This window comes from Elephas maximus, chromosome 7 (genome assembly GCF_024166365.1).
Source record: "Elephas maximus indicus isolate mEleMax1 chromosome 7, mEleMax1 primary haplotype, whole genome shotgun sequence".
Classification (NCBI taxonomy): domain Eukaryota; kingdom Metazoa; phylum Chordata; class Mammalia; order Proboscidea; family Elephantidae; genus Elephas; species Elephas maximus.
This window is the reverse complement of record NC_064825.1, coordinates 17,480,611-17,501,256: the sequence shown is the minus strand read 5'-3', so window position 1 is coordinate 17,501,256 and position 20,646 is coordinate 17,480,611. Positions and strand designations below refer to the sequence as shown.

Sequence of the window (20,646 nt, the reverse complement as noted above, 5' to 3'; positions counted from 1 at the left end):
TCTATTTTCAGTTTGTTTCCCTTTGTTGTTCACATTGGATAAATCCTGTTGATCTGTTCTGAAGCTCATTAATTCCATCCTCTGACATCTCCACTTTACTACTGAATTCATCCAGTGAGTTCTTTTTTTTGGTTGTTGCATTTTTAAGTTCTATACTTACCATTTGGCTTTTTTATAATACTCTTTCTTTGTTGAAAAAAATTTTTTTTTTTCGATTTGTTTCAAGGGACTTTATAAGTGCTTATTGGAGCATTTTTATGATGGCCGATTTAAAATCCTTATTAGATAAGTTTTGTATTACATTCATTTCTCTGTTTGGTGCCTTTTAGTTGTCTTTTCTCATTCCAGTTTTGATTTTCCTAGTTCTTGGTATAATGAGTGATTTTTTATTTTATCCAAAAATTTTAAATATTATAAGACTCTGTATTCTATTTGACCTTCTTGTTTTAGTGGGCAGGCTCTCTGTTGAGGTCTAGCCGGAGGGCCAGGTGGATATGTGTTCAGTTTCCTGCTGGGCCTTGCAGATACAGTCCTGACTTAAGTGGAGCATTAACTCACACTGCCTCATTCCAGACGGGTGGAATGGAAGTTCAACTTCCCGTTTTGCCTCACTGACACCTTCCCATGAAAGTGGTACACTGACTCACAAGGTCTTGTTGCCTTCAAGTGGGTGTGTAAACTCAGTTTCCAACTAGGCCGCTCTGATACTGTGGAGGGAATAGAGGACTGATTCACTGCTTTCTTGCTGCAGAGTGAGAAGTGGAAGCTCAGCTCCCCCTTCATCTATGTTGAGATTACTTTGGGAGGGGAATTTTTGCATCTTCTGCTGAATAGGGGTTGGAAGATCAGCTTCCCTCTCAGTCTTATGACACTACGCCAGTAGAGGAATTGGAATGCCACCACCTACTTCCACTGGCTGGGGAGTGAGAGATCAAGTCTCTGCTTAGCCCCACTGAAACTGTAGGAAGGGCAATATTTCTGTTGACGTTTGGCTGGAGTAGGGTGCATGTCGCTGAAAAAAGTTTTGTGTTGTTTAACAACCCTTTTCCTAGTCCTTTGGCGAGGATGTCAGGTTTCTTCTGGAACTTTTTTTTTGGTCTGTGCTTGTGGGTGGTTCTGGGTTGGAGATTTCTCTAGTGCTTTGTCTTGGATATATATGAGGCAACAGGGAAACCCAGGTAACTCCCTGCATGTCATCCCTCAATTCCCAAGGCTTCTAGGCTGTCTGCCCTTTTTTTTTTTTTTTTTTTACCTTCAGAGCCTTCTTATGCTTGCTTGTCGTGTTATGTCAATAGTTTTTTAATTGTAAGAGGGAGGACTTAGGAAGTATGGGTCTATTCCATCTTAGCCAGACTGCATTCTCATTGATAAAATGGAAAAAATATTATTTTCTTTCTTTATTACAGGTCAATGTTAGAAATAATTGAACTTGCAAAAAAGAAATTCTTTTAAAATACTGAATGTCATTTGTTGTACCTTAGAATTCAAAAGTGGGAAATGGGGGAAAGTCACAGATTACTTGGGATAATCCTAAAGAATTAGAAGGCTACATTCAAAAGCTCCAAAATGCTGCTGAACGACTTGCCACTGAAAATAGAAAACTGAGAAAATGGCACACTACGTTTTGTGAAAAGGTATATTTTGTTTATCAAATTGACTAAGGCATAAATAATATTATTTAAAAAATAATTGTTATAATTAAAAAAAACTTTTTATTTTGAAATAGTTTGACTTAAAGAAAAATTGCAGAAATTATACAGAACTCACATTTACCCTTCGCCCAGCCTCCATTATTGTTAACAGCTTTCATAACCATAGTACAGTTATCAAAACTAGGAAATAGACTTTTTTGAATTTTGTAAGTTTCTTCACTAACATCCTTTCCCTTCTCCAGGATCCCATCCAGGATCCCCACCTTGCATTTAGTTGTGCCTCTGTGGTTTCCTCTTCCTGGTCCTCAGTCTTTCCTTGTCTTTCATGACCTTGATACCTCTGATAAGTATTGGTCAGTTATTTTGTAGAATGTCTCTCCATTTGGCCTCCTGAGTAGACTGGGCTATGCAATTCTGGCAGGAATACCACAGAAGTGATGTTTTGCACTTCTCGGTATATCATATCAGGAGTAGGTAATATTAGTATGTCTTTTATTTCATTATAGGTTAAGTTAACCTTGATCACTTGGATAAGGTGATGTCTGTCAGGTTTATCCATTGTCAAGTAACTTTCTTTAGGTAATACTTTGACACTATTATGCTCAATTTTTAACAGGTGGTAGTTCTTATGAATATTGATCTGCTTCGGCAGCAACAGCGTTGGAAAGATGGACTGCAAGAACTGAGAACTGGTTTAGCAAGTGTAGAAGCACAGGTACAGTGTATTTTACTTTGTATATTAATTAGTGAGAAGTTTCTAAAGGTTATCTTTAAATCTTCACTAATAAATTTTTCATAAATTTAGAATTCTTTGACTAAATTATATATAAAGATCATAAATTAACAATAAATTTACATTTAAAAATAGGAAATAAGTTTCTGATTCTCTCACAGATTGTCACCCCCCTGAGTGGCAGTTTTTCTGACTTGGTGCTTAAATACCTGTCATTTGTTAGTTTGCTTTTAGGTGATTGTCACATTGCACAAAATTAAGTTTAGGAGGAAACCTGATAATTGAAATAATTCTAGATCAGATTTCTTCTTTTTTGGGGGGGGAGTGTAAAATTTTAGTTCCTGTATATTTTGGTATAAGAGATGACGTATGTAAAAGTGGCTAGCACAGTGCATGCTACATGGTAGGTGGTGATGGGAACTTAGCTGGATATAATTTAGGTGTCTTACATATTTACATATATTTTTCAGTTCTTAGAACTTTAAGAAAAAACAAAAGTGAAGTCTTAGAATTGATGTATTTATGGTTGGAAGCAATAGAGTGTGTAAACTATTCTGAGAATTCTATCCTTTTAAACTTATTAAGATTTTAAATATGTGGTGGAATATTTGGGGACTGGCAAGGGAGGAGAAGAGTTAAACGTACTGAGAGTTTTTGAAAAAAGATTAAGAAGTTCACAAAATCATTGTTCCCAATTTTTTTTTAATCTTGTAAATAAAGTCCAAATATAAAAATGAGTCCTACATTAACTTGATTTTTAAATTTTACTGATCTCTTTGTGGATTATTTTTAAGCATGTGTTTATGTTAGAAAGTTCTTGACCCTAAGATTAGAGATTTTCATACCTGATTAAATATGGGATCCTACTAAAAGTGGCAGTTAAGGAGTTGCCAGTTTTAAGATATTTATTTTAAATGAATTCTTTGCTTATAACTGTACTTTATGTGACATAAAAGCATTGAATGAAAAATGTGAATGTGATGTATTAGGGATTCCAAGCAAGCGACATGCGCGCATGGAAGCAGCACTGGAATCATCAACTGTACAAAGCCCTGGAGCATCAGTATCAGATGGGCCTAGAGGCGCTTAATGAGGACCTACCGGAAATAAACATCGACCTGACTTACAAGTAAGCCTTTTCAACCCCAGCTTAATTTTCAATGTGTGGCTTTCTAATAATTTGTATTTTAAAGCTATTTATTCACTTCCAGACAGGGACGGTTACAGTTCAGGCCTCCGTTTGAAGAAATCCGGGCTAAATATTATAGAGAAATGAAGAGATTCATTGGCATTCCAAATCAGTTTAAGGGAGTGGGTGAAGCAGGAGATGAATCTATTTTTTCTGTGATGATTGATAGAAATGCAAGTGGATTTCTGACTATTTTCAGCAAAGCGGAGGATCTGTTTAGAAGATTGTCAGCTGTTTTACACCAACATAAGGTATAGAACGTGTAATTTTCAGGCCTCCTATTTTAATATTTCATTTGATTGATTGGATTAACATTAAGTTTACAAGTTGACAATTTATTTTATAAGGCACAAAATAGAAATTATGGCAAACTGGAAGTCAAGAATTGAAGATTCTTATATAACCTTCATTTATAATGCTGAAGAGAAAAAAGACTAAAAGTTTTTGGTCTTTGACAACTCTGTGATGGTTGAGAAACTTTTCATTTTAAATTGTTGTGTCAGCTTTGAATGTGACATGACTCTGTTGTGAGAATCTTCATTACTCTCAGGAAGAGGCATCTATTTTAATTCTTTGGTTCAAAAGTGATCCATGGAGGAAGCCCTCAAATGTTAATGAAATTGGGATAGTTTAACTTCTTACTTCTATTTAAGTGCATCGTACCAACTGACTCCAAATACAAAGACTAATTGTATTGTTCACTTTTATTGATCCTGAGACATATGACTGAGAATTTGAATGGTTCCTTAACTGCCATTGCAATTCTTTTGCATTATAGATTTCTAGAATCAGTTGAGTAGTGGCTTTTAGATTTGCGGAAGTGATTCTGTCTTTGTACTTTACGTGCATCCAATTTGAGAAGAGAGTCTAAAGAAGGGGTTTTTACTATCCCCTTAAAAAAGTTTTATGACCACTACATTTTGCATATTAAATAGTTTATTTATTTTTTTATTTAGTCTTTAGGCTATGCAGGAGTCATTACATTTACATGCTTAAATTAAAATTTAATTGAATATCTCAAACTTGCCCCTGGTAGATCTTAACAGTTGAATCCTAGTCTTTTAAATGTTAATTTATTAAGTTCTTTTTCTTTAATACTGTGTTTTCATTATTTAAATAGGAGTGGATTGTAATCGGGCAAGTTGATATGGAAGCTTTGGTGGAAAAACATCTCTTCACTGTACGTGATTGGGAAAAGAATTTTAAAGCACTGAAAATAAAAGGGAAAGAAGTAGAACGACTTCCAAGGTATTGGAGGTTAATGTAGTGTTTATGTAGCATAATAGTTTTTGCTACAGGGTAATAAGGGTGCTCTCTACTTAGTAGTATTGAAATTAGGCTAGCTTCTTAACTCTTTTAGAACTCAGCCATGACACTTGAGTGCCTTCTGAACAGGGCAGTGCAGAGAATAAAAAAGAAGTTTCTCTTTTAGAGCCACTGCTGGCTGACAGCCACTTGGGTTGAATAGACTGGGGAATGAGGCTTGTATGTCCACATAGTAGTGTGAGGGTCTAATATTGATATACATAACCACAGTCCACGTATAGTTAAGTTACTGGAGAGAACATACTGGGGAATATAAAGCTAATGATATTTGCCTCTGCTTTTATACTGGTCTACTTCTTTCAGAATGCCCTAGGAGGCACACAACATATTGTTACATCTAGGTATTTCCCTAAATGTGGATGAAAAGCCTCTGAGGGCTCATCTTACAGCCCGGCTACTGGTATCTGAATCCCTTTGGTATCTGAAATTTCCACCACTGGAAACACTCTTTGCAATAAATTCCATGAAAAGCTTTGTTTAAATGTATATACATTACCTATAAAGGATAATATCACCTTTATTAATTCATTTGTTTATTCTTTCAACAAAATATTTGGTGAACATTTATAACATGAAAAGCTTTGTGCTATGGGTAGTATAAAGATGAAGAAGACATAGTACCTGAGGTCAAGTTGCTTACTCTCTGGTAGCACAATAAAACAAGTGTTATTCGATGACTAAGGAAAGTCCACACAGAGTTTAAGAGAGTAGGCTCTGGAGTTAGATGGCTCTTACCAGTTGTATGACTTTGACAGTAATTTTGACTCTGCTTTCAAGTTCTCAATAAATACTAGCTGTTATTAATTATCATCATTAATTCTAGGTAAAAAAAGTCTATGCTCCATATTAGATATTGAACTTAAGACTACGGGGATTCAGAGGCAGATGACATCCCATTCATTTGGGACAAAATCAAGGAAAGCTTAATATAGTAACACTTAAACTAGGATTTTCACAGATAGAAATGAGAATGGGAGGTTATTTAGAGCAGAGCCTCTCAGGAGAGGGATTTGTAAATTGAAAATATGGAGTTGGTTAATTTGGAATGTGACCAGAAATAATGTTTTATTAGAGACTAGAGGGAGATAATAGTACATGTTTGTTTTATAAATTTGTTAAAATATAGAAAAATACAAAGACAACTATCGTTAACAGTTGATATTTTTGGACATATTAATACATATATTTGAAAATTTTGGATTATACTGTATCCTGCTATTTTTATTTAACACTATTTCTTTATTATTTTGTCATGTTGTTATCTATACCTCAATAATGTGATTTTTAATGTGTCCATAATATTCTGTTGTATGAACATAGAATAATTTAGTCATTTCTGTGTTTAGCTTGTTTCCTTATTTTTTCACTATTATGATTAATGCTTTTCAAGGTACTTGGAAACAGCCTTGAAAACTTCCTTAGAATAATTTCTAAGGGTGGTGTTGTTAAGGTAAAGGTTGTGTGTATATTAGAATTATTTGATACATATTGCAACATTGCTCTTCACAAAGGTATTTATACTCTTACCTATTGTTCTGAGAGTTGTGTGTTCACACCGTTGAAGATAAAAATGGACACTTCATTAAATTTTTGTTAATTTGATTGGTGTAAAATGGTGTCTTTGTTTTGTTTAATAATCTATATTTTCTTTTTGTCTTTATTGTTATTGTACATGTTTTGGCTGCAGCATAGTGAGTTTATTTTATAAATATTTACATAAGTAAGTTACATGCTGTAACAAGTAGCACATCTAAATATTTAGATATATTCGTGTTGACACCTTAGTAATTCATAATGTGGTAACTTTTTTTTAAAAAAAGAATACCCTAGGTGATTCAGAATTGTAGTATTATAATGAAATAATTATTCAAAGGAAAACTTCAAAATAGTGTGTATAAGACCAGTTTGCTAAATGAAATTTACACATGCTTAAAGATCACAGTAATATTTTTGACATAGATTATAAAATGTATTACTTAAAAATCACTATAATATTGTAATGAAGCTCTTTCCTGTAATTAGTCTTTTTCATCTCAAAATATGTCCATTGCCATTTTTCAGTGTTGTCAAGGTGGACTGTTTAAATATCAATTGTAACCCTGTGAAGACTGTGATTGATGATCTCATCCAGAAGTTATTTGATACACTTGTTCTTTCTTTGAGGAAATCCATTCAGGGTAAAGACATTTTTTCTTTTATTCGTATCTAATTTTATATAGAAAGGCATGTGCTTTGATACTTACAAAATACGAATCCCAATATGATTAAAAATCAGAACTGAATAAAAAAGTATTATGAAATAAAAGTTGCTTAGAATGTTAATTGTAATAAAGTAAGAAAATCTATGTCCATCCCTAAGAGACCTAAAAATCGAAGGCGTGTTTATTACTTGCAGTCTGAGCTAGTATCTGCTGTTGCATCTGTCACTGAGAAAGGTAGATAATTCAGGAATAATGTATTCTCCTTATTTCTTTGAAGGACAATGCCATTTTCTAAAATCCTCCACTTTTCCTTTTTTTCCCCTTAAACGGAAATGTTTTAGCATATTGAAGACAGAAAAGAGTTCCTAATTTTTAGTAAAATTTACTAAGAAAGAGTAAATTTTGATCTTCATTTCCTTTAAAATGCTTAAGTACAATGTGAAACAACTAAACTTTGATAGGAAAAAAACTTTTTGCTTATTCTACATTTTGAAATTTTGTCATATGAAAGCAAATGATAATTTAAGATTTACTATATTTTATGTGGTGATTACTTCTAATATGCCTGGTTTACAAATGATGTGATTGAATATTTTTTGGTGGTAATAGTTTTTCTTATGTTTCAATGTTACCCATTCAGCTCATTTACATGAAATTGATACATTTGTTACTGAGGCTGTGGAAATCTTAACAATTATGCCCCAGTCTGTGGAAGAAATAGGTGATGCAAATTTGCGATATAGTAAGCTACAAGAACAGAAGCCAGAGGTGAGAATTATCAAAATAAAGCTATTATTATTTTTTTTTTACTGTACTAGAGATATTTAAATTATGTTATTATTTAGAAACAATAAATGATCTCACATTAGAAGGGAGTCCATATGATCTGATCCAACTGGTCAGCTCATGATTGCACGCGTAATGTTATGCTGGTGTAACGAAACAGTAACAATCATGCTTGTTATTATCTTCAGAAGTATTTGCAGTCTGTTTTGTGAGACAGCATATTATAATAAGACTAAACTTAAATAATTCATAATGTTACTTCCAACTTTGTAATTTTAGGATATGAAAATATGAAGCTAGAGGTGAATTAGGACTGAATATATACATATATTCGTTCCTAAATTAATACATAGTGAGGGAGCCCTGGTGGCGCAATGGTTAATTGCTCAGCTGCTAACCAAAAGGTTGGGGGTTTGAACCCACCAGCTGCTCCACGGGGAAAAAAAACTGGCGATCTGCTCTTGTAAAGATTGCAGCCTAATAAACCTTATGGGGCAATTCCCTTTGTCCTTTAGTGTCGCTGTGAGTCAAAATTGATTTGCGTGCATACAACAGGAAAGATGGAAGAGTTTATAATTAAAGACAAAGATAAAAGAATGGTAAAGATTTATAAACAGAAGGCTAGAGCCCAGAATAAGCAAGCCAGAGTGTTAAAATATATATTTTGGATGATTTATGTTTAGTGCAAGAAGGAGAAATAGTTCATATCAGTAAAACAGGCTTTTATATGTACTTACTGTGTGATAGAATTAAAGTTATAAAGAAGGCTTAAGGTGAGTCAAATAATGCACCTTCATGGTGGAAGTAATTACAGACTTTTATGTGATAGGCTTGCAGGTATAAAGCTAGTTATAAAGGTAAGTAAAATACTGTACTGCAGAAGAAATTCATTTATTCAACAGATCTTTATAGATCATATGATATATTCCATGCATTGTTCTAGGAATTGGGGTTACAGCTGTAAACAAATCCATTCTCATGGAATGTGCATATGTGTATATGTGTGTGTGCGTGAGAGAGAGAGAGGAAGAGAACGAGTGAGGGAGGGGACATGTGTAACTGTGCACAACTGGTGGATGTTACTTAATGTGGGCGATCACAGGAGACCTCAGAGAGATGACATGTAATCCGAGACCTGAAAGATAAGGAGCTAACCATTCTAAGATTTGAGGACAGATCATTCCAAGCAGAATAAACAGCAAGTACAAAGACTTTAAGGCAGGGAAGGAGCTTGATATGTTCAAGGAACAGATGGAAGGGCGGTGGCTAAAGACTACCTCTCAAGGAAAAAAAATGGTATGAGGTAAAATTGGAAAGGTAGGCAAGGGCCAGATATAAAAGTACTTTAAACAGTCATAAGGAGCTTGGATTTTATTCTAAGTGCAATAGAAGGTATGTAGAGGGTTTTAAGCAAGGGGGTGACACAGTGTGGTTTACATTTTGAAGTGTTGACTCTGGGTGCTCTGTGGAGAATGGATTGCAGGGAGACAGAAGCAGGAACAGGGAGGTCAGCTAGTAGACTATTGCAGTATGGCAGCTGAGAGATGATGGAAACTTGGGCCATGTAGTAGCAGTGGAGATAGAACTGGAGAAATTGATGTTATATGTTAGAGTTAGAACTGGGAGGATCTTCTGATGCATTAGGTGGAGGGGGCTAGGGAAAGAGAAATCAAGATGTCTCCAAGTTTTTTGGTTTAGCAGCTGGGAAGCTAATGGTACCATTTACTGAGGCAAGGATGATTAGGGAAGGAATGTGTCTGGAGGTTGGAAGTGGTGGATTGAGATGTCGGGTAGAAGTTGGATAAAGAATATGGACTTTAGAATAAAGGTAAGGACTAGAGATCTAAATATCCATGATACTTAAAGCCATGGGATTGGATTACACCATCTGGTAGATAGTAAACAGTAGAGGATCTGGGGAATTCGAGGACCAGAGTCTGGACCATTCCAAATTTTTAAGTATTTACATAGGAGGAAGCAGCAAATGAGATTGAAAAGGATAAGCTAATGAAGTGGGTGGAAAGCCACAGAATTATAACATCATAAAAGCTAAGAGAAGAGAAATGCGTGTTGAATGTGGGGAACATTAAGTGTTAAGTATGATTAAATGGTAGTGAGGCAGGGAGTGGCACGAGATAAATGTAAAGAGATAAACAGGATCTAGGTTATGTGAGCCATGTTAAGGATCTTGGGTTTGATTCTGTGTGCACTGGGAAGTCATTGCTGGGTTTTAAGCAACAAGATGTCAAAATTTGTGTTTTGATGTGGCTCTTTTGGTATGTGGATTTAAGGAAGTAGGACTGGAGGCAAATAGTCTAGAAAACTAATAATGTCTTTATGACTACCTTGGAGCCCTGGTGGCACAGTGGTTAAGCATTTGGCTGCTAACCAAAAGGTCAGTAGTTCGAATCCACTCCTTGGAAACCCTATGGGGCAGTTCTACTCTTTTCTATAGAGTCACTATGAGTTGGAATTGATTCAATGGCAGTGGATTTATGACTACCTTAGGTTCTGCTCATCTGTAAGAAATTAGAATCCTACTGTTTTTTTCTCTGTTCTTACTGATTCTCCTATTACAACATGGCTTCTTAGTCCATTTAGTTTTCTCTTTTTATCAGATGAAACAGATTCTGACTAGGGATTGCAAACTGCTCCTTGAAATATATTTGGATTTCTTTTTGTCCATTTTATTACACATGCACAATGATTTTTAAAAAAACCTTTCAATGGATTGTATTTCTTTGCTGAGTAGTAAAAATACAGGTATTAATTATAGGGCACTTTTTATTTTTTTTTACAGTGCTTTAAAAGGCTTAGAAGCAATTCAAGTAGTTTAACAACTATTGACCTATAACCTAGACAGTTTAACAAACTGATAACTATACACTATTCAGGACTTTTAAGTTAGAAACCTTGAATGCAATAGGTTGGTTTTACTTCTTAGGCTGTCTGTGTACTTTTTTTCATAACTTTCCCTTCTCTATTAAGTAGGGCAATTTAGTTCATTTATACTGTAAGATTGGAGCCCTGGTGGTGCAGTAGTTATGTGCTTAGCTGTTAACCAAAAAGGCTGGCTGTTCGAATCCACCAGCTGCCCATTAGAAACCCTGTGGGACAGTTCTAATCTTCTATAGGATCGCTATGAGTTGGAATCAATTAATGGCAACAGTTTTTTTTTTTTTTTTATAGTGTTAGATTATCTAATTCTTTTAGAAGCCTCTTAAGCATTTTCTTATGAGTGGACCATTTATAAAAAGAACTTTATTTTGAGCAGCTATAATATTGTCTTTATGGGTTTGTAGTTTTACTGATAATCTCATATTACCCCTTCTTATTCCTATTAACCTCTGATGTTAGAGTGTTGTAGTTGAGCTTGCATATAATAATAAGTGAGTGTTAGAAACTTTCCATCGAGGAATTTAACAAATTGTTTAAAAAGAAGAACCTTGATTAAAAAAAAAGCAAATCATGAAACAAAAATTAAAATAAGTGAAATCTTAGGAGATCTAATAAGAGGGGTTACTTTTCACATATGTTATATTTTAAACCTTTAGATTTTGCCCTTATTTCAAGAAGCTGAAGATAAAAACAGACTTTTACGAACTGTGGCAGGTGGAGGTTTAGAAGCAATTAGTAATCTGAAAGCTAAGTGGGATAAATTTGAGTTGATGATGGAAAGTCACCAGCTTATGATTAAAGATCAGGTAAGAACCTTTTAATGGTTTTGTTAAAATGGAAGCTTAATTTTTCTTACTTAAAATTTCTCGCTTATCTTTTTTCCATTATAGCTGAGGTTTATAAAAAATTTGTACTGCTAATGAAATTGACCAACCTCAGTACTCTTGTACTGATGATCATTTGTCGTGGTTTTTCTTCACTGCCTACCACAGCAAGAAGAAAAAGTCCCTTTGAAATGTAAACATTATTTCAGCCTTTCTTATTAATGGATTTATCGTTTATCTACTATGTACAGCTTAAGTTGATTGCTGAAACACGTACTTTTTTAATTACTAAGTTAAGTAGGCCGTAGGTGTGACTGTTCTAACAGGGGTAGAGAGTAATAGCAGCTTAAACAAGTTTCTACCTCAAGTTCGATTTCAGGCTGATGTGGTGCCTCTACTTTGCAACTTTGTTAGGGGACCAGGCTCCTTCAATCTCGTTTCTCCACCATCCATTCCTGAGGGATTGCCCGAGATAGATCACTACCATGTTCACTTGCCATCTGGTAGGGAGGGGAAAAGACGAAGGGGAGGACACCACTCTAACTTTCAGGGGCATAGACTGGAAGAAGTACACATCTATTGACCAGAACCTTGTCATGTGGCCCCCTGGCTGCATGGGAGACCAGGAAGCGCACTTCTCAGTTAAGCAGCTATATACTCAGAAGAACCAGCAGTCACTTAACAAACATTTTTTATCGCACCGCTTTTGTTGATAGTTGTGGAGGATGCTGTTAATTACATGAATGATTTTTTTTTTTAATGCTGATGTTTGAGGGTTATCTACTGTTATTCTAAATTTCAGGTCTAATATATCTTTGAATTATTTTATTGCATTTAAAATCAATGGATAAAAATAAAAATAATCTTTCTCGAAAAGCAGGCATTGATATTTTTTCACTTTTAAATACAAAATATTGGATATAAAAATGCAAAAATAAAGTAAGATTTTACTGTGCCTTAAATTACTTAAACTGTATTGGCTTATAGATTGAAGTGATGAAAGGAAATGTAAAATCACGTCTTCACATCTACTATCAAGAACTGGAAAAATTCAAAGCTCGTTGGGATCAACTAAAGCCTGGTGATGATGCTATTGAAACTGGGCAGCAAAATACTCTGGATAAAAGTGCAGAGTCAATAAAGGAGAAAAAAATTGAGTTTGATGAACTTGAAGTCATAAGGAAAAAGCTGGTGTACGTTTTTTCTTTAAAACTGATAATGCCTATTTTGAAAAAAGTTTTGTATTAATATACCAATATAGTAACTTTGTTTTATCTTGTCTTAATGCCTTTCCTCTAAAACTTCAGCAGTGTTTAAAAGAGAATTTATTATTTAGAGTTTGCTCTACTGCTTTCTTAGGGGTTATGGTTGGGTTATATAAAGATATTAAAAGAAGGGCAAATTGTTGGTCAGCCCTAGAACAGAGTAGAAAATTAAATTTACTAAAAAGTTAAGTTAGGGTATTAGAATACTTGCTTTTTATGATCTCATCCTATTTTAAAATGGGCTCTATAGAGTTTATGGAAAAATTACTTTCAGACTCTTTTAGTAAAAAAATGAACCTAGTAATACAATGAATAAGTAATAAAAAAGAAATTTCAAAGAAAAAAAGTAGGTTGTCAGTTTATCTTATAATAATAATTAGATTTGAACATTGTTTTAGGTTTGGTTTGCTTAGGAAGATACCCACCAAATAATTGCTTTCATAGGGTTTTAGCACCATATTTATTTATTAGATGAAGGCTATCTTATATTTTCGAAGTTAGCCCTTTCAACTGTTCTCTTCTTGGATTAATCCATAGATTTGTACAACCCAGAATACACATACACGCACACACACACTGGATGGCACAAATGGTTAAATGCTTGACTACTAGCCAAAAGGTTGGCAATTTGAACCCACCCAAAGGTACCTCAGAAGACAGGCCTAGTGATCTGGTTCTAAAAGGTCACAGCCTTCAAAACTCTATGGAGCAGTTCTGTTCTGCACACATGGGGTGGCTGTGAGTTGGAATCGACTCGAAGATAGCTAACAATAACAACATGTAGAAAGTATGCATTTTATGTATATATATATATATATGCATATATACATACAGAGCCTTGGTGGTGCCAGTAGTTAAGCGTTTGGCTGCTAACCAAAAGGTTGGCAATTTGAAACCGCCAGCTGCTCCGTGGAAATTCTATGGAGGCAGTTCTGCTGTGTCATATAGGGTTGCTATGAGTTGAAATCGACTCGATGGCAAGGGGTTTATGTATAAATACACAAACATAAAAAAATTTACTTATGTATTTGTTTATATATTACCACTGCCTTTTTGACTCTTTTGGAAGAAATGAATGTTAATGAATTAGTAGGGTCCGGACCTAAGCAGTTAAAATAAAATTCTCATGTAAAGTAGGAATAGTCCACCGCTGTCCACTTCTACATCGGATACACAACAGACACACACATACACATACACACCAGGAATGCAGTTAAATGACTTACTGACATTTAACGTTTTTAAAACAATCTAATAATATTTCAATATTTGTTTCTGTAGTGATGATTGCCATCATTTTGGATTAGAAGAGCCCAACTTCTCCCTGGCGTATAGCATCTCTAAAGATATTGAGAGCTGTGCGCAAGTTTGGGCCCTTTATGAAGAGTTCCATCAAGGATTCCAAGAAATGGCTGATGAAGATTGGATTACTTTCCGGTTTGATTCAAAAACAATATTTAGATTGTTATAACTCATTAGTGATTTTTGGAATGTACATTTTAAGATGTGTTTCTGTTATTTTATAGGACTAAGACACACCTATTTGAGGAATTTTTGGTGGATTGGCATGACAGATTAAGGAAGGTTGAGGAACATTCAGTAATGACTGTGAAATTACAATCAGAAATTGACAAGTATAAAGTAAGGTTGTTTTATTCATTCTGCTAATTAAAAAATGATGTTTTCAGCTTTTACAGATCTTTTTATTGTGTAATAACCGAGCTGTTATTCAATTAATAATATTAATTGAAAAATATATAAATTTTAGTTTATATATTTTTCAATTAATATTATTCCATTACATGAAAAAATAGGAAGTATAGAGTAAACCATAGAAACTATTGTATTTTTGCTACCAATATGAAAGAACAGTTGTAACTAAGAAATTTATGGTTAAAGTTATAAATCAGAGTGTTTATAATCCTAGCACATGGGTCATATCCTAGAATAATAAAAATAGAAATATTTGATATGTTTTAAAACACAGTAAACTAAAATGGGAAATCTGGATGTAACCATGAATAGTGAAAAGTTTTGTACAATTCTGACTAAGAATGTGATTTTAAGGTTGTTAAATAAGATAATGAATAATTATGTTAATAAAGTAATTAATAATCTACATTTTGCAAATTTATGAATATGTGTATGCACATGCTTTTTTCCTTCTTGGTTAACAGATTGCAGTTCCTGTACTGAAGTACGTCCGAGGGGAGCATCTCTCTCCAGATCACTGGCTTGACCTTTTCCGCCTCCTTGGCCTTCCTAGGGGAACTAGTCTAGAGAAATTATTGTTTGGAGATCTGATCAAAGTAGCTGATACAATTGTAGCCAAAGCTTCAGACCTTAAAGTAAGTATATTTTCTTTATAAATATCTCATAAATATGACCTTTGTTAGTATCCAGCTTTGCTTCATGTTTTGTTGTTTATACACAACAGTAAGTTGGTCTTTTTTCCTTCCCTTAAAGTAGTGACAAACCAAGAAAAAAAAACCAAACCCGTTGCCGTCAAGTTGATGCCAACTCATAGTGACCCTGTAGGAAAGACTAGAACTGCCGCACAGGGTTTCCAAGGAGCAGCTGGTGGATTTGAACTGCCGACCTCTTGGTTAGCAAACAAATGCTTAACCACTGTGTCACCGGGGCTCCAAAGTAGTGACAGTCTTGTTATTACATTATTCTCTCAGGAATACATTTGAATCTGTCTTTGTGTATAGAAATATAGAAATAATGATACGAGACCCTTTTTTGAAAGAAAGAAAAGTATGAAATAAAAGAGCGTTAAAAAAGAGGGAATCAGCTTTAATCAAAAAGCAAACAAATAAAAATCATTTTACATAAAATAGTTTTAAAATCATGTGATATGTTATAATCGAAGGTGACCAAACCAAACCAAGCCCACTGCCGTCAAATCCATTCCAACTCATAGCGATTCTCTAGGACAGAGTAGAATAGCCCCATAGGGCTTCCAAGGCTATAATCTTTACGAAAGCAGATTGCCACATCTGTCTCTGGCAGAGCAGCTGGTGCGTTTGAACTGTCGACCTTTCGGTTAGCAGCTGAGCATTTAAATATTGTGCCGCCAGGGCTCCTTAAGATTGAAGTTAGGGGATACAAATATCCAGGGAGCTAAACCAAGAACCAATTTGTTAACCAGGTTGAAAAAAGATCTCAGGTAAAAGCAGAACTTTTCATAATTCTGTCATAAGTGGCAGACTTCCTGTATTGTGTTTTCTGGCCATTCAATATATAAACGTAAGGACTTATGTCAGATTGTGTTATTTCCTATCTAAAATGTAAATCTTTATGTTTGTCGACAATCCTGAAGCATATTTAGGTAATGATGAAAAATTATAAAGCATAGCTGCTGTAGGAGATAATACTAGCTGATTGTTAATCGTTTTAGATATATCAGAATTTGCTATAAAATATCTGCACTTCCTTCCTAAAAAATCTTGACTTTTTGGTCTCCGAAGCTTTAAATAAGCCAGACTAGTTTTGCATTTTCCTATAGATGCTTTGAGTTTTGTGTTTTTCTTTTCTTTTGTAGAAGTAAAAAGAGTAAGGCAGAACTTTGTATATACTTTGACAGTGTGAACTTGATACTTAGTAGCTGATATCCCTTGATACATTAGTTGATAATTCTGTTGGATTATAGGTGAAATATATCCACTTAAATTTTTTTTGCTTTATGATAAAAAGCCAGATAAACACATATTTTCTTATAAAATACAGTTCTTATAATTTACATATATGTCAATTAAGTAATATGGATCCTTTGTGTTAATAGGATTTAAATAGTCGGGCACAAGGTGAAGTTACAATCAGAGAAGCTTTACGTGAACTTGATCTCTGGGGAGTTGGAGCAGTGTTTACACTGATTGATTATGAAGACAGCCAAAGTCGAACCATCAAGCTGATTAAAGACTGGAAAGATATAGTAAATCAGGTTGGGGATAACCGATGCCTTCTTCAATCCTTAAAGGATTCTCCTTATTATAAAGGATTTGAAGATAAAGTATCAATTTGGGAAAGAAAACTTGCAGAATTAGATGAATACCTGCAGAATTTGAATCATATTCAAAGGAAGTGGGTGTATTTGGAACCCATTTTTGGCCGTGGAGCATTGCCAAAAGAGCAGACACGTTTCAACAGAGTTGATGAAGATTTTAGGTCAGTGTAATTACCATATAAGAAATAGACATATATGGCAGTTTTTTATTCATGCATATCCTGAGGTGCTTAATACTGGTAAATACTTTTACATTATTTGTATCCCCTGTGTATGGAACCTCTGTCTCTTTTGGATCCTACTGAGAAGCTGTTTTCTCTCCTTCAGTCATTTGCCTTTTGAACCATTTTTGTTCATTTTCTGTCTTTACTACTATACCTAATATATGTATATATTGTCTAAAGTCATTGGTTACTTTCCAGTTGTAAATTCCATGGACATTTTAAATTCTTCATCTGTAACTAGTATTTAATGGAGGTGAGCATTTCTTCTTTCTTGAAAAGTCACTTTCCTAGGCTTCTGGTTCCCCTGTTTTCTGCCTGTGTCTCTGGTTTCTACTTCTAATTACTAGTCCTCAGGCCTAAACTTTTGGATGTAGACATTCTCCAGATTTCAGTCTCAGATTCTTTTCTCACTCTGTGCTCTCGCTTTAAGTGATCTTTACCCATACATTTAGCATCAATTCTCTTTTATTCAAGGTCTCCTAAATGTATGTGTACAGCCCATATTTCTCTTCTGAGCTTCAAATCTACTCAACATCCTCAGTCAATATGTAGAAATGGATTTCATGAGCACCCCCCATCCCTTTTCTACAAATCTTTTCCCTTTATTGATTCTTGTCTCAATAAATAAAAAACCCGTTGCCATGAAGTCAATTCCAACTCACAGTGACCCTGTAGGACAGAGTAGAACTGTCCCATAGGGTTTCCAAAGAGTGGCTGATGCATTTGAACTGCCGACTTCTCAATAAATGGTACCACCTAATTGCTGAAAGCAGAACCTTAATGTATATCTTTGACATCTCCCTCTCCCTCCACTTTCAAAATCCATTGTTACCAAATTTTGTTGGTTCTAACCTACTTATATCTTGAAAAAACACTTTTCACCTATCTACATCTCCCATTCCAAGGTACTTTTTCACTCATTTGAATTACTTCAATAATCTCCTGACTTGCTCTTGTCCTGTCCAGTAAGTTTTTGACACAATAACCGGAGTAATATTTTTAAAATGAAAATTTCCTCACTTCTTTCTTTTACTCTTTGAGTAAAACTTTAATATGGTTTCTCGCTGCTCTAAGGATAATGGTAAAAATACTTAAGTAGCTGTAGAGCACTGTATGATCTGCTCCTCGCCCATCTCTCTAGCCTTTTCTTGGGTTATTTTCCTTATTGCTTCAGTGACTCTAGCCTTTAGTTTCTGAGATGTGCTCAGCTCCTTCCCAGGATCTTTTTTAGGAACTCTTTCCTTCCTACTCACTGACTTTGTTTTTCCCCCACTCATCTTTCAATTTAAATTACTTCCTCAGGGAAGTCTTAGTTTAAGAGTTATCCTATTAACCACTTTTACAATACTTGGTACTTTTCTTTCTTTACATTTATTATGATTTTGTGTAAGCATTTTATTGAGAAATTGTTTAACATCTTTCTTTGTCATCAGGCCATTAGTTCCCTGAGGTATGGCTTAATACCTGTTAGTGAATGAATGAAATAAGAGAATGGGTAGTATGGTTTATATGTTATAAATGGTAATGAAATGCTATTAATATTTAGCATTACGTTCCAGAAACATAATGATGTATTGCTATTATAGTAGTGTAACCTGAAGTAGCTTGGTTGAAATAGCCTAAAAAATATGTCAGCCTTACTATCTCTCTCAGCCAAAAAACTGTTATAATAAATGTGAAAATAATTTTTCTTTTTGTTTGTAGATCAATAATGACTGACATCAAGAGAGACAATAGAGTAACAACGTTAACTAGTCATGCAGGAATCAGGAATTCTTTACTAACTATACTTGATCAGCTTCAAAGATGTCAAAAATCATTGAATGAATTTTTGGAGGTATTTTTTTAAAAAACAATTTATGTAATAGATGCTGAAGCCTTTAATGTCTTTTTTTAAAAGTTAAGGGTATTCTTTTTATTTTTATATTAGGAAAAACGCTCAGCATTCCCAAGATTTTATTTTATTGGTGATGATGATTTGTTAGAAATACTGGGCCAGTCTACTAACCCATCAGTGATTCAGTCTCACCTTAAGAAGCTGTTTGCCGGTAGGATTCAACATTTATTCAGCATATAGTTATTGAGTTTCATCTATACGTCAGGCATATGTTAAGCTCTGGATGGACTACTGAATAAAATACAAATGCTACCTTCAAGGAACTTACAGGCTAGTGGAGGAGATGAGATAGTACGTTGACAAATATTATACAATGCGATAATTTCGGTGATCAGCGTAAGTATGCGGTGTTACAGCTGCATCTATGAGGCTATTTTGCTCAGTTTTGAGAAAGTGACGTCTAAGATGAGACCCGAAGACTGTGTATGTAGTCCTTAGCTAGAAGAAGAGTGGTGAGGCAAAGGTAATAGCCTTTGCAAAGATCTGGAGGTGAAGGAGAACATGACCCCTTCAGTTTGATACATATTAAGTTTAAAGCCTCCTGAAAGACATCCAAGTGGAGTTGCTAAACAGGCAGTTATTGTTAGCAGAGAGATCTGGGCTAGGGATATAGAATTGGGAGCCGTTTGTATACAGGTAATAATTAAGCTATGGGAATAGATGAAGGCAAAAGTGTAATTAGTGTTATATGCTTCAGTGAGCCTGTTGAGTCACTTTAGTTGGGTATTTACTTATGACAAATGGGATAGATTTGTTACAGATATAATGATGATGACTGTTTTCTAAAACTATTTCATTTGTTTGGAAAAGAAGTATTTTTTCCAATTAAGAAGTAAAAAAAATTTCATCATTATTACCTATAATCAGGGATCAACAAACTACAACCCATGGGCCAAATCTGGCTCGCTGCCTGTTTTTTTAAAGTAAAGTTTTATTGGAACACAACCATACTCATTCATTTCAGTATTGTCTATAGCTGCTTTTGTGCTACACATACAGAGTCAAGTGTTACCACACAGTGTGTATGACTTGTAAGGCTATGATATTTAATCTCTGGTCCTTTATAGAAAAAATTTCCAACCTCTGTAGATTTGAAACCTTAGGGTGCAAATCTGAAGCTGTGATTTGGGCTATGGAGCTCCTGAAATTAGAAGGCCTGCTTTCGAGCTCTATCTCCACTGTCTATTAGTTGGTTATTAATTTACCTCTCTGAAACTTAGGTTTCCCTTCTTTAAATTGGAAATAATAACTTAAAGGGTTTTTTTTTGAAAATTAAATGAGGTAATATATTCAAGTTTTTTTAATACTATAAAATGGCATGCAATTTTGGGGGGGTGAAATTGCCATTGAGTCGATTCTGACTCATAGCGACTCCATAGGAAAGAGTATAATTTTCTCCATAGGGTTTCCAAGAAGCGGCTGGTGGATTCGAACTGCCGACCTTTTGGTTAGCAGTTGGGCTCTTAACCACCGTGCCACCACGGCTCCACATTTGGGGAAAAGGGAGTCTTATGTGCCCTCCCCTTTTTCTTATCTTTTTATCTCATAGCTAAATACTACCTGTAATGATCACTATTCTTACTACATGTCTATGACGTTTCTTACGATTTTAAAAATAAACTTTATTGATACATGATTTACA

General features: G+C 34.6%; 1 protein-coding gene across 6 annotated transcripts in view; it reads left to right on the top strand.

Annotated features, from left to right (window-relative positions):
* Positions 1–20,646, top strand: part of DYNC2H1 (dynein cytoplasmic 2 heavy chain 1) — a 412,907-nt gene that overhangs the window by 25,680 nt on the left and 366,581 nt on the right. For all 6 annotated transcript variants that reach the window (XM_049889447.1, XM_049889448.1, XM_049889446.1 and 3 more), the window contains exons 14-28: positions 1,482–1,634; positions 2,269–2,367; positions 3,375–3,514; positions 3,597–3,825; positions 4,695–4,822; positions 6,962–7,077; positions 7,742–7,869; positions 11,442–11,591; positions 12,597–12,802; positions 14,156–14,311; positions 14,401–14,515; positions 15,052–15,222; positions 16,662–17,044; positions 18,812–18,944; positions 19,038–19,155. In XM_049889447.1, coding sequence (XP_049745404.1) covers positions 1,482–1,634; positions 2,269–2,367; positions 3,375–3,514; positions 3,597–3,825; positions 4,695–4,822; positions 6,962–7,077; positions 7,742–7,869; positions 11,442–11,591; positions 12,597–12,802; positions 14,156–14,311; positions 14,401–14,515; positions 15,052–15,222; positions 16,662–17,044; positions 18,812–18,944; positions 19,038–19,155 — 2,425 coding nt within the window. The remainder of the gene's footprint in view (positions 1–1,481; positions 1,635–2,268; positions 2,368–3,374; positions 3,515–3,596; positions 3,826–4,694; positions 4,823–6,961; positions 7,078–7,741; positions 7,870–11,441; positions 11,592–12,596; positions 12,803–14,155; positions 14,312–14,400; positions 14,516–15,051; positions 15,223–16,661; positions 17,045–18,811; positions 18,945–19,037; positions 19,156–20,646) is intronic.